General features: G+C 41.4%; 2 protein-coding genes across 5 annotated transcripts; one reads left to right on the top strand and one right to left on the bottom strand.

Moving 5' to 3' along the window:
• The first annotated feature begins 98 nt into the window (after positions 1-98).
• On the top strand, positions 99-2359 carry gjz1 (gap junction protein zeta 1). Its single transcript, XM_046367916.1, has 2 exons — positions 99-880; positions 1128-2359. Exon 2 carries the CDS (start codon positions 1157-1159, stop codon positions 1862-1864), a length of 708 nt encoding a protein of 235 aa, XP_046223872.1. The 5' UTR covers positions 99-880; positions 1128-1156; the 3' UTR covers positions 1865-2359.
• A 1507-nt stretch (positions 2360-3866) lies between these two features.
• LOC124048332 (circularly permutated Ras protein 1-like) lies at positions 3867-15345 on the bottom strand. 4 transcript variants are annotated; one of them, XM_046369013.1, is made up of 22 exons: positions 15118-15345; positions 12542-12634; positions 11215-11320; positions 10685-10807; positions 10185-10421; positions 9886-9990; positions 9662-9736; positions 9413-9486; positions 8988-9167; positions 8717-8758; positions 8437-8526; positions 8008-8159; positions 7768-7849; positions 7543-7673; positions 7259-7343; positions 7001-7107; positions 6562-6680; positions 6336-6453; positions 5944-6084; positions 5374-5467; positions 5218-5247; positions 3867-4993 (listed from the first exon to the last, which is right to left on the bottom strand). In XM_046369013.1, exons 3-22 carry the CDS (start codon positions 11303-11305, stop codon positions 4907-4909), a joined length of 2163 nt encoding a protein of 720 aa, XP_046224969.1. In that variant the 5' UTR covers positions 11306-11320; positions 12542-12634; positions 15118-15345; the 3' UTR covers positions 3867-4906. The 4 variants fall into 4 exon arrangements, 3 of the variants coding, with proteins under 3 accessions (XP_046224969.1, XP_046224970.1, XP_046224968.1); XM_046369014.1 differs by lacking the exon at positions 15118-15345 and adding an exon at positions 12868-12885; XM_046369012.1 differs by lacking the exon at positions 15118-15345 and having other exon boundaries at positions 12542-12947.
• Between the last annotated feature and the right edge of the window lie 612 nt (positions 15346-15957).

Genomic DNA, 15957 nt, shown 5'->3' with positions numbered 1-15957 from the left:
TTGACACAAACCGGTATACCTCACACCTACTACCATACTCTGTTCAAAGGTAACTTAAATATTTTGTCTTGCCCATTCACCCTCTAAATGGCACACATACACAATCCATGTCTCAAGGCTTAAAAATAATTATTTAACCTGTCTCCTCCCCTCCATCTTCACTGATTTAAAGTGGATTTAACAAGTGACTTCAATAAGGGATCATAGGTGTTCTTAATTTTTTTGTGAACTCAGTGTATATTGATTACTGTGTAGGCTAAACTGCTAATCTCAATTCCACGGTTAGGTCATTTATGTCTAAACATAGGCTATAACATTGTTTGAGTCATGATATTAAGTCATGGTTTTTTTTTCCATGGACTGTTGTGTATTTTGATTTCTATTCACTTGTAATTTTTGCGATGGAATATGTAAGTAAACAATTTACTTAATAGCATTGATGGACTGAAGTTGCCTTCCTGTGAAATGGCTCTTTTTATGAAAAACCTGAATGCCTAAATTGACCTTTTGGAGAAGAATCATCATGTCTTATGCCTAATAATATACAATTACATATGAAATACATTCAGGGTATATGATAACATTATATTACAGTTAGACTCAAATACATATAATAGTTGCCTATGGTATCATCAAAAGTATGATGATAACAGAGAATAGAACCATATTTTCAACCAAAACACCTTACACACAGACTTATACTAACAATAGTTTAAAAAGGGAGGGTCACTGAGGAAAAAAGAGAAGTACCATTGGGTTGGAGTCAGCAGAATAAAAGGTGAGACATGGTAACACTGATGCTGATGACAATGCCATTTTACAACCCAATAAAAGGTTTTCAACTGGCATACTATGAGGTTCATGGCAATTCCTTTTAACGGTAAGTTGACATCTCCTATTATTACAGCAGCTTTATGTCAAATACACCAGGGAAAAGTGTTGAAATTAAAGTATAGTTGTAACCATATTTTAATATTTACTGTAATCTTAAAACATTTCTTTTAACGTTGAATATTATTGTTGACAAAATAAATGTTTATTGCTCTGCAATGCAAATATGTGAACATCTATCTTAATACATTGCCTGATGTGGTACCTTTCTTCTCTTTGCTCGATCACTGCTACAGTAGTTTCATAACAAAGACAGGCGGAAATAATGGCAGCCATCGTAACAGGGCTCATCCCAATCCTCCGCACGGCAGTGGACACCACCACCACCTACAAGTGCCGCTCGCTGTGGTTTGGCTTCCTCTGCATGCGCCTGGTGGTTCTGTTCATGGCCGAGATGCCCTGGTTCAAGCTGGACTCGGACTTCAGCTGTAACACCACCCAGGACATGTGCACCCGAAGCTGCTTCAATCAACAGTTTGACAGGCCTATCATGGTGGCCTGGAACTTCTTCTTCATCCTCCTCATTATGTCTGTCCTCCTCATGGAGCTCTTTGCCTCCCACCTCCGCTCCGCTGCCCAGAAGAGGAGCTCCCGGCAGAGGAAATCTACCGGGGAGTTGGAGGCCCAGGGGAAGAGTGTCAGTGTGCCTGAATCCGAACCCCCAGGGAAGATGGTGATTGACCTCCACAAAGACAGGGGCACTGTGGGCTTCTACCTGCTCAGCACCGTGCTGCGTATTATGGTGGAGGTCTGGTTTGTCTATGTGCTTCTGTCCTGGAACCTACCTAAAGTAGATGAAGGACCATTCAAGTGTAAATCAGGTATCTGCCCAGAGATACATATTTGCTTGGTGAGGGCGGCACCGGAGAAACGTATGTCTATCTATGCTTTAGTCTCTGTTTCAGGCCTGGTCATTGTAACTTCTGTCTTGTTCTGTTTGTACTCTATTTTCCACTACCTCTGTAAATGTTGAGCCTGCAGGGAACCCATACTGCACCATTTTAACTATAAATGTGTAATGTGTAGGTGTAACATTGGATTTACTGTTTTCTTTTTTAAATCATGTGTCATGTCTGTGCCAGCTCAAAAGGCTAATAATGCTAAATAATCTGTCCAAGTTTCCTACATTCTCATTATTGGCAGCAGTTTTTACTGTTCAAACTATGTTTATGGGTGTAGAAACACCTATCTGATGGTGTGTCTGAGTCAGGCATTTCTAGTGCTTTCTGGTCAGGGTGATGCTAAGTTAGAGAGGGAGTGATACAGTGCCTTCAGGAAGTATTCACACCACTTGACTTTTTCCACATTTTGTTGTGTTACAGCTTGAATTTAAAATGAATTAAATGTAGATTTGTTTTGTCTCTGGCCTAAACAAAATACCTCAAAATCAAAGTGGAATTATGTTTTTAACATTTGACAAATTAATAAAAAATTAAAAGATGAAATGTCTTGAGTCAATAAGTGTTCAACCCCCTTGTTAGGGCAAGTCTAAATATGTACAGGTGTAAAATGTTGATTGGCAAGTCACATAACTTGCATGGACTCACTCTGTGTGCAATAATAGTGTTTAACATGATTTTTCAATGACTACCTCATCTTTGTACACCACACATTAAATTATCTGTAATGTCCCTCAGTCGAGCAGTGAATTTCAAACACAAAGACCAGGGATGTTTTCCAGTGCTTCGCAAAAATGGGCACCTATTGGTAGATGGGTCAAAATCAAAAAAGCAGACATTGACTATCTCTTTGAGCATAAAGTTAATTACACTTTGGATGGTGTCAATACACCCAGTCACTACAACTACTCCGTTGCCGGAGAAGAAGGAAACCGCTCAGGGTTTTCACCATGAGGCCAAAGGAGACATACAAACAGTTACAGAGTTGAATGGCTGGGATAGGAGAAAACGGAGGATGGATCAACAACATTGTAGTTACTCCACAATACTACCCTAATTGACAGAGGGAAAATAAGGAAGGAGGAAGGAAGCCTGTACAAAGTACAAATTTTCAAAAACATGCATCTGCGGGGCGGCAGGGTAGCCTAGTGGTTAGAGCGTAGGCCTAGTAACCGGAAGGTTGCAAGTTCATACCCCCAAGCTGACAAGGTACATAATCTGTCGTTCTGCCCCTGAACAGGCAGTTAACTCCCTGTTCCTAGGCCGTCATTGAAAATAAGAATTTGTTCTTAACTGACTTGCCTAGTTAAATAAAGGTAAAAATAAAAAAAAAAAAAAATCCTGTTTGCAACAAGGCACTAACGTAATACTGCAAAAGAAATTGGCAAAGCAATTCACTTTTAGTGCATTCGTATTCAGACCCCTTGATTTTCTCTACAATTTGTTACCTTACAACTTTATTCTGAAATTGATTAAATAAAACATTTTCTCATCAATATACACACAATACCCCATAATGACAAAGCGAAAACAGGCTTTTTGAATATTTAGAAAAATGTAAACATTTAAAAACAGAAATACCTTATTTACATAAGTATTTAGACCCACTCAACATTGAACTCAGGTGCATCCTGTTTCCATTAATCATCTTGAGATGTTTCTACAAATTGGAGTCCACCTGTGGTAAATTCAATTGATTGAACATGATTTGGAAAGGCACACACCTGTCTATAAAGTCTCACAGTTGACAGTGCATGTCAGAGCAAAAAACAAGCCATAAGGTCAAAGGAATTGTCTGTAGAGCTCCCCGAGACAAGATTGTGTCGAGGCACAGATCTGGGGAAGGGTACCAAAACATTTCTCTAGCATTGAAGGTCCCCAAGAAGACAGTGGCCTCCATCATTCTTAAATGGAAGAAGTTTGTGGGAGAAGGGCCTTGGTCAGGAAGGTGATCAAGAACCCGAGAGTCACTCTGACAGAGCTCCAGAGTTCCTTTGTGGAGATGGGAGAACTTTCCAGAAGGACAACCATCTCTGCAGCACTCCACCAATCAGACCTTTATGGTAGAGTGGCCAGACGGAAACCACTCCTCTGGAAAAAGGCAGATGACAGCCCGCTTAGAGTTTGCCAAAAGGCACCTAAATGTCTCTCTGACCATGAGAAACAAGATTCTCTGGTCTGATGAAACCATGATTGAACACTTTTGCCTAAGTGCCAATTGTTACGCCTGGAGGAAACCTGCCACCATCCCTACAGTCAAGAATGGTGGTGGCAGCATCATGCTGTGGGGATGTTTTTCAGGGGCAGGAACTGGAAGACTGGTCAGGCTTGAGGGAAAGATGAACGGAACAAGGACAGCCGGACAATAACCTGAAACAACACCAAATCTACACTGGAATTGTTTACCAAGAAGAAAGTGAATGTTTCTGAGTAGCCAAGTGACAGTTGACTTAAATCTACTTGAAAATCTATGTCAAGACCTGAAAATGGTTGTCTAGCAATTATCAACAACCAATTTGACAGAGCTTGAAGAATTTTGAAAAGAATAGTGGGCAAATGTTGCGCAATCCAGGTATGGAAAGCTCTTAAGAGACTTACCCAGAAAGATTCACAGCTGTAATTGCTGCCAAAGGGGCTTCCACAAAGTATTGACTCAGGGGTGTGAATACTTATGTAAATGAGATATTTATTTATTTCAATTTCAAGACATCTGCAACATTTTCTAAGAACATGTTTTCAGTTTGTCATTATGGGGTATTGTGTGTAGATGAATACATTTTGAGTGCAGCCTGTAACACAACAAATTGTGGAATAAGTCAAGGGGTATGACTACATTCTGAAGGCACTGCAGGTACAAACCCATTTCACTTGCTATGTGCCATCGCAGTTCTGACATGACGTTCTGACAGTGTGCATAGATAAGAACATTCTATTTACAAATAGGATGAACAAGTACAATATCGACAGTTAATGCTATTTTAAATCATATATTTCCAGATGTAGAATTTTTTGTTAGATACATGAATTAGTCAGATTTGTGTATAAATAGGCCTCCCCAGAAGTCGGTAGGACTTGAATAACTTCCAAGGATATCAGGCATAGTCAGTAGCCACCAATCAGTGTTGGTGCTTTTCCTTCAGTGAAATAGACCTGTTGCTGTTCTTCATGCTGTACAGCAGTGCAGCACCCATGTCTGTTAGAGACTGAAGCGGAGAGAGATATGAAGGAGGGAGATTAGCAGGGTAGACTAGAGGAAGTTAGGGGGTAATATTTGGATAGGAGCATGAGATTGCGAAGGTAAAATAGCATGATTTTGTGTATCTGCATTGTACGTTAGATATTACCATAGAGGCAATTGTAGTCTGGGCGAAAATATGTTGTAATGTTCATATCAGGGTTCTATATCGATGGATATGTTATACATTACCTGCAGTGTATCAGAACGTATGGATTGTCTCTAAAATGGGGGAAAAAACAATGACAATTAGTCTTCAATTACTAAACAGAATGTATTGAAGAATGCACCATCATCTCACACAGTTTCTCTTTCACAATCATCTCAATACTGCACACACAGACCTACCCTTGTGTAGTTTTGTAGGCTGTTGTGTATAGGGTCCATGGTTTTAAGCCATTTTGAATAAATCAGTTTGTCTTCTGCACTTCTATCATACTCCCTGAAAAGGTAAAAGACAAGCATGTTGTCACGTATACATGAATACAAGTTGACAAATGCCCATGTACAGCAGAAATGACCAGCCAACACACAAGCACAAACGTGCGCATGCTGATACACGTATTCACACTCTCGCTCTCACCCACACACAAAAAAACAGGCCTTGTTCACTCATGTGAATCTGGCTGTCAGTCTCACTCACTAATTAGCGGCCATTCTGAGGCTCTGCCTCCACACACGCACACGCAGGCACGTGCACGCACGCACAGGCACACACACACGCACGCACACGCACGCACACACACACACACACACACACACACACACACACACACACACACACACACACACACACACACACACACACACACACACACACACACACACACACACACACACACACACACACACACACACACACACACACACACACACGTTTTGCTGTCCGTCAACCTTCTCACTAAATCATTCACTCACAGGGCTCTCTCCATCAGTTCCCTCTGTGTCTCCCCCTCACTCTTTGCGTCTTGGAAGCGGCCCCTGACAGCTAGAGCGGCGCTGGCCTGGGATGAGTTGAGCTGAATTATAGCTAGAAACAGAGAGGAGAGGACCACTGAGCTGAGAGGGAGAGGAGAGAGGCATACAGTGTTAGGCTACTATCATGGCTCCTAACATGGTTGTCATCATCATTATTCTCCTATCACATTGTTTTGCAAATGGAGTGGATTGAGATGTGTGAACACATTTCTATAATTCTTTGACTTGAACTAGTCTTTCTGGTGGATAAACTGGCAACGAAAGGCATTTCTGAATTCACATGTCATGAATGCTGGAAAACGCTGGAGTGAGTTCTGGAAGTGTCCCATTACCTGTCATCCGTCACCTCTTTATCAGCCGTCAGCACTCTGAGCATACTGTGTCCATCCTCCTGTCTGTATCTCAGCTGCAGCTGAACAGACACACGGCCACCTGCCACTGGGGCTGACACTAAACGTCAGAGAAAGAAAAATAATATTACAAATGTATTCCTCTGTGAACTTCATCCCCAATCCTTAAATCTTTGACCGGGTCTTCTCCTCATCCCGCCGTTCTCACCCTCTCCCTGTGAGCTGTGTTCCCTCGCTCCAAATTGAAAGGTGATTTCTGTGTCTGATGCCACATTGCCCACCTCTCTGGTCACCCTGTTCCCAGCCTCCCTCTCTCCTTTCACACACCTGGCGGAAGAGCGAATGAGGGCGAGAGATGAAGGCCTTTTCCAGTCAAATCAGGGATCTCTGTTCAAATGTGTCGCTGGTGTGACAGTGCTAGATTTCCCATTCACAATTTAGGATTGTCAATTCACCCCCCCAAAAACTGATTGAGGATGAGCATGCAACTGGGGTTCCTAAGCATTTAAACCACTTAATTTTAAATACAGATGGTGACGTACATACACATTACGAATGCATTATACATATACAAACATCTACCCACACACATATATACTATATTTGAAAATACACATGAATATACAGATGTTTAATTCAACACTTACAGTGTTGTGGGGAGCAGCAAAGTGACACTACAGTGTGTCGCTATCGTCCTGTTCTCAATAATCTCCTCAAATTCAGTGTATAGTTCATGTGGACTTGCTATCACCACCTAGGGGGGAAGAATGACACGTACAGTACCATATTAAAAGACACATATTGAACAATGGACTCTGATCACATATGGGCCAAATAGGACTGTAGCTCAATGACATACGCAGCACAAAGGAGAGTAATACAAGATGATTTATTGTATCACATACCTTTCCGCTTGTGCAGTCTGCTAGTCTCCCCAGCTCATCAAGTCTGCAGTCTGTCCCCTCGATAGCCAACACTGATACCGTCACCCTAGGAGAGAAAGGGTTACATACTGTAAGCGCTTGCTTATAATATTCAATAACTGAAAATCACTTATGACAACACCTAAAAGGCTATCAACATAGTCTGTAAGAAAATGAGCTATTTCAAGGTAAAATAGGTTCTCCACTGTGATGCTCAAATAGAAGTGAAAATGTAGCTAGTGAAGACAGTACAGAGTTGCACCGACCCCTGGCTAGCAGCGTACTCCCCCAGGTCGTGGTAGAAGATAGTGGAGGAGAGGCAAGGTCGAGCATCAATGCCCTCCACCTCCAGATTCCCCAGGTCTGTGTTGGCCTTTCCATCTGTGCAGATGATCACCTGGGAAGAGGGCAATACATTATATTGGTACTACATCATAAACAAAACAGATACAGTATGTATTCAGAGCACTGGAACTATGGGACTGACTGACCTTTGACCCTGGTTGCCGAGAAGCCATCGCTATGGCTACAAGAGAAGCAGGACCTAAAGCCGTGGCACCACTCTCAGACAATCTTTTAATGAAAAGAGGAAGTGACAACATACCATTATTTAATACAATTATGACTTCATTGGACCAGTTTGGATGAGTCCATGGCTTATTTGCTCTTGGACCACATGGGCCCTTGAATTAAAATGTAGAGTTTGTTTTTATTGCCCCTTTCAACATTACCCTAGAATCTCTCTCTGTAGACAGTCCCTGGTCCTGGAGAGGGGTTGTGGGCTGGGGAAGCTGAACGCTGCTTCCTTAAGGTATTCACTGTCAATCAACTCCGCACCCCGCAAGAAACGCGAGGTGAACTCGTCATATCCATGCAGAGTCACCTGTCAAGACAAGCATCAGTGGATGATCTTAAGATACAGATCAAAACAACTTCAGATTTACACCCAACTATTGGACAAATGCATCCAAATATTGAATCCAAAATCAGTGAATATGAAATGAAATGTCACACACAAAACATAGATTTGATACCTACAGCACCCCCCCCCCCCCCCCCCAAAAAATGTTTATGTAAAGAGCATGAAAACACGATTTCGTTAGATATCAACATGCATAAGTAGTCAATCATGTCAATGTGAAATGGGTGTAATATTGAACCTGATTGTTGAACGTGATGAGTCCCACTCGCATGTGTGGTTGTGTTTCACTCAGCTTCCGAACACTCTGTAACACTGCTTCCTGAACAAACTGGTGTAAAATCCGCAAGGGTGTTATCATTACCAGCGTGTACACAACCGCAGACCATTATCAATTCTAGCGAAGCAAATGATTGTGAATCTGCCACTGCATATTTCATTTACTGGTAGTTACTACGATCATCACAATATCTCCCAAATGTATCCACTTATGCCCATTTAAATAATCAAAGATGGTTGACCTGAAGACGTGACCTGTAGATTGGCTGTTTTCCTTCCAACACCTGGCACAAGAAAAAGAGAGAATTTCACAGTATATACTGTGGCCAGTAGAAATGGTCAGAAATACAGCTTCAACCAGCACTGAATGTGAAGCTACTTAAAACAGAAAAATATGCATTTTACAGAACAAAATTGACTATAGAGGTATCCCTAATCACATGTATTCTAATCTAACCGTACAGAGCCTGGGGAAAACACTGACAAATAACGCTAATGATCTTGTGTTCAAACCTGGGAGGTGATACTCATGGACGCTGAGATGTCGATACAGAACAGGAGCAGGGTGTCTGTAAGGGCCAGGGCCTTGTCACCAGGGGTCAACAGGAAGACACTGTCCCGGCAACCGAGACAGGTGGAAGATGAGGAGGTAGGTGGTTCCAATGATGACTGGCAAAAATAACAGACATTCACCTGTAGAGCAACAGAGAGATAATGGAAATGTAGTTGTTTGAGAGAAATTGTACCTTCAGTAGTCATGAATTACAATACATAGTAGGTATAACTTCACTGAGGTTTACTGTAGGTCTACCATTATTGTTGAATCATTTGGAAGGCATGAAGATAGAATCATAACAGTGATTACCGCTTGACCACTGTGATTATTTGATCATATTGCGTAGGATTCATATTCAAGAGAGTGTGAAAGGTCAAACTACCACATTGTCATAGAAGGAGTCCAGCACAGAGCCACACTGGGAGCAGCAGGTGGGCTCTCCCTCTATGGTGAACGCTGTGATTGGACACACGTTGGTCAACACAGACAAGCAAGTTAGACTGTGACATACCGAGAGACAGTATAAAAGTCAGGAGTATCACACAGAGAGACAGTGAAAAGTCAGGTCAAAGGCATTGAGTATCATATACCAAACATTATCTCAGAATGATAGCAGGAATTGTCCACTAACCGTTTTCCTCTGATATCAGCTCCCCCAAACTGACTAGGATCACATTTGGATTCCCCACCAATGGTTCCCTTGATCCTGTGTAGTAAATGGCCATTAGAAGTTGCAATTGTGCTTTGTATCTTTATTCATGAGCGCCTACATTTTTTTCTTTTCAATGAGGAATTATCTAATGAACTGTGAAGATACTGTATACTAATGGATGTCCATAATGAAACAGGATTTACTGGAGGATGAAGAGGAGGACTTTGAGGAGGAGAAAGAATCAGGCAACAGAACTAGGTATTCTGGACAGGACTTCATAAAGGAAGGTCTTGGTGGCAAGGCTGGAGCTAGAAGTAGAGAGAATCATGTTTTTCAACTCTGGTTGTAGTCATAATCTTCATCACATCTTTATCATCACACGCAAGACTGTTTGTTTTGTTGGCATCTTAAGATGTGAATTGCATGAATGGTGGTATGGTCTGACAATACTAGCTTTGAGCCGAAACAATGAATGTCTCTTGACAGGACATTAACCAGTTACCTGACTTCTGTGCAGATCCACAGCTGCCGGTGGTGTTTGGATGCTTCATCTCTTCCCCACTGCCTTCTGGGATATTGTATGAGTAGTCTGGATCCCATGGATGACTCCCAATGTCTGGCTCCTTCTGTGGAAGGTCATAGGTCAGCCTCTGGCTATTGGAAGGGAGAAGGGAAGGTGGGCCTGGGATTGGCTGGACGCAAGCAGGCGATTGAGATCGCATGAATGGGGGGAGCAGAGCTGGGGAAGGTGGAAATGGACACAATGTTAGCCACAATCTCAAGAGTTCACTCATGACTTTTGAGACACTGAAATTGAACTGTATATCCTAAAAATGACAGTATACATTGAATTCCCCAGTACAGTGATGCTAGGAAAAACTGTCCATTGAGCTGTTTGAGATGTGAGCTGTTGGGGCGAGCCTGGAACATTCCCTCCTCTTCTAATACGGAAGGCTGAATTCTCATACATTGGCAAGGGGTTGGGAGCTGTCTTCACCTCACCATTTTTAAAACATTTCTCAGTGATTCTCTGTTCTGGAGAGTGGTGTTGTTGTTTTTGTAGTTGTGCTGGAGGAGGAGGGGGAGGACTGCGGGGACGGATTCTGTTTGGGGGAGGAAGGAGAGCTGGGAGAGATGAGAGACAGAGCATTGTTAATGTTAATGTCTACTACACAGGATTCATTAATGAACTGGCAGGACAGTGTTTGGGCAGCAACGGGCATTCAGACAGGATGGGATTCACTGACTGGACATTCACTGACTGGACATTCACTGACAGGACATTCACTGACAGGACATTCACTGACAGGACATTCACTGACAGGACATTCACTGACAGGACAGTGTTTGGGCAGCAACGAGCATTCAGACAGGATGGGATTCACTGACAGGGCATTCACTGACAGGGCATTCACTGAGAGGACATTCACTGACTGGACATTCACTGACAGGACAGTGTTTGGGCAGCAACGGACATTCGGACAATGTTAGCAAGATTTAATTTGAAGTGTGTCTGAAAAATTATAACTCACCTGAACGTTTAACTGCAATTTGTGGTTTCGTGTGGACTTCCCTCTGATAGGTTGATGGAGGGACATAAACAAACCCACAGGCAAACTCCATTGGTGGTCCTACCACCTAAACAGGGATAATCAACTAGATTCAGCTGCAGGCCAATGGTCAGGACGCAGGAACATAATTACAAATCATTTGTACACTGCAAATTGACCCCAAGAAGACCAAACAGATATGATATTTGACAAAAACATAATAATTTCAAACCGTACTTACATTTGTATATGATCACATACATCTCTCTATTATGTGTGTGAAAACTTTGGAACTTGGAGCTGATTTGATGGTGTTTTTACAGTCTTTTATGTCCAACAATAATTTAAAAATCCTCTCAGCAGCCTTCACTGATATATATATATATCCACACAGTTCCAGGAAAACGTACGGGTACACCTACTCATTAAAGGGTTTTTATATATTGTAGAATAATAGTGAAGACATCAAAACTATACAATTACGCATATGGAATCATGTAGTAACCAAAAAAGTTGAAAAGTATAAAACAAATCAAAATATAGCCATCAATAAAAAACAAACAAAAACACATAAAAAACACCTTCACTTCCCTTTCCCCCTACTATTGCCTTGATGCCAGCTTTGCACACTCTTGGCATTCTCTCAACCAGCATCATGAGGTAGTCACCTGGAATGCATTTCAATTAATAGGTGTGCCTTGTTAAAAGTTAATTTGATTAATTTATTTCCTTCTTAATGTGTTTGAGCCAATCAGTTGTGTTGTGACAAGGTAGGGGTGGTATACAGTACTATTTGTTAAGTCCATATTATAGCAAGAACAGCTCAAATAAGCAAAGAGAAACGACAGTCCGTCATTACTTCAAAACATGAAGGTCAGTCAGTTTCTTCAAGCGCAGTCGCAAAAACTATCAAGCCACCGGGCCGCCAGTTGGGGTACCCTAACCTAAGGTAAGGACATGGACATTAAAACACATCAAACCAGTCACCAGGATGTAGACACTTCTATCACATTGTCAAACTCTTATTTCTAAGCCTTTGTATGTCATTGTGATCTTGAATAAATCTTAATTTATTGCATCCGATGCAAGCTAATTACAACTAGATTAAAACACTGATGCAAACACACCCATAGGATTAGTCCCTGACAATGCTATCACTGTCCATGTAGTAGTACCAGTCAAGCTCCAGAAGAAATATTGGTAACACAGTAACTAATGTTAACACACCTCTGTGGAAAGAACGGTCAAGTACAGGATAAGATTTCATTCAATGAGAGCTTACTCCGTCATACAAATGAGTCTTACTTACGTATGCAAAGAGTCGTGAACAGTGACGGTTCAAACTTGAGTTACTCCCAGTCTGAAGTGTTAGGAGTGAGTGAGTGATGCCATCACTCCTTCTCTGTGTTATAATGTAAAAAGAAAAACCTGTTTAACAAGTTTGTCCAATTCAGTGTATACATTATCTAACATGGAATGGAAACAAAACACACGCACACAGCACTGTAGTACAGTCAGTGTAGAGATTGCAGTGGACATTGCGTTGTTCCACCTTGTGAATATTCATGTTTGTAAAAGTTTATGTTCAGGGAGGGTATCAGCACAGATCAGACAGGTTTGAACATGGACACTTACCACATACAGCACCAGTCAAAAGTTTGGACACACCTACTCATTCCAGAGTTTTTCTTAATTTTTAGTATTTTCTCCATTGTAGAATAATATTGAAGACATCAACACTATGAAATAACACATATGGAATCATGTAGTAACCAATACACAAATCAAAATATATGATATATTTGAGATTCTTCAAAGTAGCCACCCTTTGCATTGATTACAGCTTTGCACAATCTTGGCATTCACTCAACCAGCTTCACGAGGTAGTCACCTGGAATGCATTTCAATGAAAAGGTGTGCCTTGTTAAAAGTTAATTTGTGGAATTTCTTTCCTTCTTAATGTGTTTGAGCCAGTCAGTTGTGTTGTGACAAGGTAGGGGTGGTTTACAGCACTATTTGTTAAGTCCATATTTTAGCAAGAACAGCTCAAATAAGCAAAGAGAAACGACAGTCCGTCATTACTTCAAAACATGAAGGTCAGTCAGTTTCTTCAAGCGCAGTCGCAAAAACTATCAAGCACTATGATGAAACTGGCTCTCATGAGGACTGCCACAGGAAAGGAAGACCCAGAGTTGCTTCTGCTGCAGAGGATACGTTCATTAGAGTTAACTAGGTGAACGGATGATCTGTGCATTTGTGGTTCCCACCGTGAAGCATGGAGGAGGAGGTGTGATGGTGTGTGGGTGCTTTTCTGGTGATAATGTTGGGATTTATTTATAATTTCAATGCACACTTAACCAGCATGGCTACCACATCATTCTGTAGCGATACACCATTACATTTTTACATTGAAGTCATTTAGCAGACGCTCTTATCCAGAGCGCCATCCCATCTGGTTTGTGATTAGTGGGACTATAACTTGTTTTTCAACAGGACAATGACCCAAAACACACCTGTAGGCTGTGTGGGCTATTTGACCAAGAAGGAGAGTGATGGAGCGCTGCATCAGATGACCTGGCCTGCACAATCACCTGACAATTGTACGTGTGGAGTACAGGGATGAGGTTGTCATTAAAAAATAATGTTAAACTCTATTATTGCCTCCCGAGTGATGCAGTGGTCTAAGGCACTGCTTTGCAGTGCTTGAGGTGTCACTACAGATCCATGTTTGATCCCAGGCTATGTCACAGCCGGCCATGACCGAGAGACCCATGAAGTGTCGCACAATTGGCCCAGCGTCGTCCGGGTTAGGAGAGGATTTGGACGGACGGGATTTCTTTGTTCCATTGCACTCTAGCAAGTTCTTGTGGCAGGCCGGGCACCTGCAAGCTGAATCCGGTCACCAGCTGGATGGTGTCATTGGTGCGGCTGGCTTCCAGGTTAACTGAGCAGTGTGTCAAGAAGCAGTGCGGCTTGGCAGGGTCGTGTTTCAGAGGATGCGTGGCTCTTGACCTTCGTCTCTCCTGAGTCCGTAGGGTTGATGCAGCGATGGGACAAGACTGTAACTACCAATTGGATATTATGAAATTGGGGAGAAAAAGGGGTAAAAAATAAAAAATAATAAACGTTTTTACTCTTACTGCACACAGAATGAGTCCATGCAACCTATTATGTGACTTGTTAATCTATTTTTTACTCCTGAACTTATTTAGACTTGCCATAACAAAGCGGTTGAATACTTATTGACTCAAGATCTTTCAGCTTTTCATTTTTTATTAATTTGTAAAACTTTTGAAAAACATAATTCCACTTTAGCATTATGGTGTATTGTGTGTAGGCCAGTGACAAAATATCTCAATTTAACCATTTTAAATTCAGGCTGTAACACAAAAAAATGTAGGGAAAGTGAAAAGGTGTTCATTCTTTCTGAAGGTACTATATATAGAGAAAACTTGGGGTGCCAAATAAAATCATAGCGGGCCAAATTTGGCCACCAGGCCGCCAGTTGGGGTACCCTAACCTAAGGTAAGGACATGGACATTAAAACACATCAAACCAGTCACCAGGATGTAGACACTTCTATCACATTGTCAAACTCTTATTTCTAAGCCTTTGTATGTCATTGTGATCTTGAATAAATCTTAATTTATTGCATCCGATGCAAGCTAATTACAACTAGATTAAAACACTGATGCAAACACACCCATAGGATTAGTCCCTGACAATGCTATCACTGTCCATATAGTAGTACCAGTCAAGCTCCAGAAGACATATTGGTAACACAGTAACTAATGTTAACACACCTCTGTGGAAAGAACGGTTAAGTACAGGATAAGATTTCATTCAATGAGAGCTTACTCCGTCATACAAATGAGTCTTACTTACGTATGCAAAGAGTCGTGAACAGTGACGGTTCAAACTTGAGTTACTCCCAGTCTGAAGTGTTAGGAGTGAGTGAGTGATGCCATCACTCCTTCTCTGTGTTATAATGTAAAAAGAAAAACCTGTTTAACAAGTTTGTCCAATTCAGTGTATACATTATCTAACATGGAATGGAAACAAAACACACGCACACAGCACTGTAGTACAGTCAGTGTAGAGATTGCAGTGGACATTGCGCTGTTCCACCTTGTGAATATTCATGTTTGTAAAAGTTTATGTTCAGGGAGGGTATCAGCACAGATCAGACAGGTTTGAACATGGACACTTACCACATACAGCACCAGTCAAAAGTTTGGACACACCTACTCATTCCAGAGTTTTTCTTAATTTTTTGTATTTTCTCCATTGTAGAATAATAGTATCAACACTATGAAATAACACATATGGAATCATGTAGTAACCAATACACAAATCAAAATATATGATATATTTGAGATTCTTCAAAGTAGCCACACTTTGCATTGATTACAGCTTTGCACAATCTTGGCATTCACTCAACCAGCCTCACGAGGTAGTCACCTGGAATGCATTTCAATGAAAAGGTGTGCCTTGTTAAAAGTTCATTTGTGGAATTTCTTTCCTTCTTAATGTGTTTGAGCCAATCAGTTGTGTTGTGACAAGGTAGGGGTGGTTTACAGCACTATTTGTTAAGTCCATATTTGAGCAAGAACAGCTCAAATAAGCAAAGAGAAACGACAGTCCGTCATTACTTCAAAACATGAAGGTCAGTCAGTTTCTTCAAGCGCAGTCACAAAAACTATCAAGCACTATGATGAAACTGGC

This window comes from Oncorhynchus gorbuscha, linkage group LG11 (genome assembly GCF_021184085.1).
Source record: "Oncorhynchus gorbuscha isolate QuinsamMale2020 ecotype Even-year linkage group LG11, OgorEven_v1.0, whole genome shotgun sequence".
Lineage (NCBI taxonomy): Eukaryota > Metazoa > Chordata > Actinopteri > Salmoniformes > Salmonidae > Oncorhynchus > Oncorhynchus gorbuscha.
This window is presented reverse-complemented; position numbering and strand designations above follow the sequence as displayed.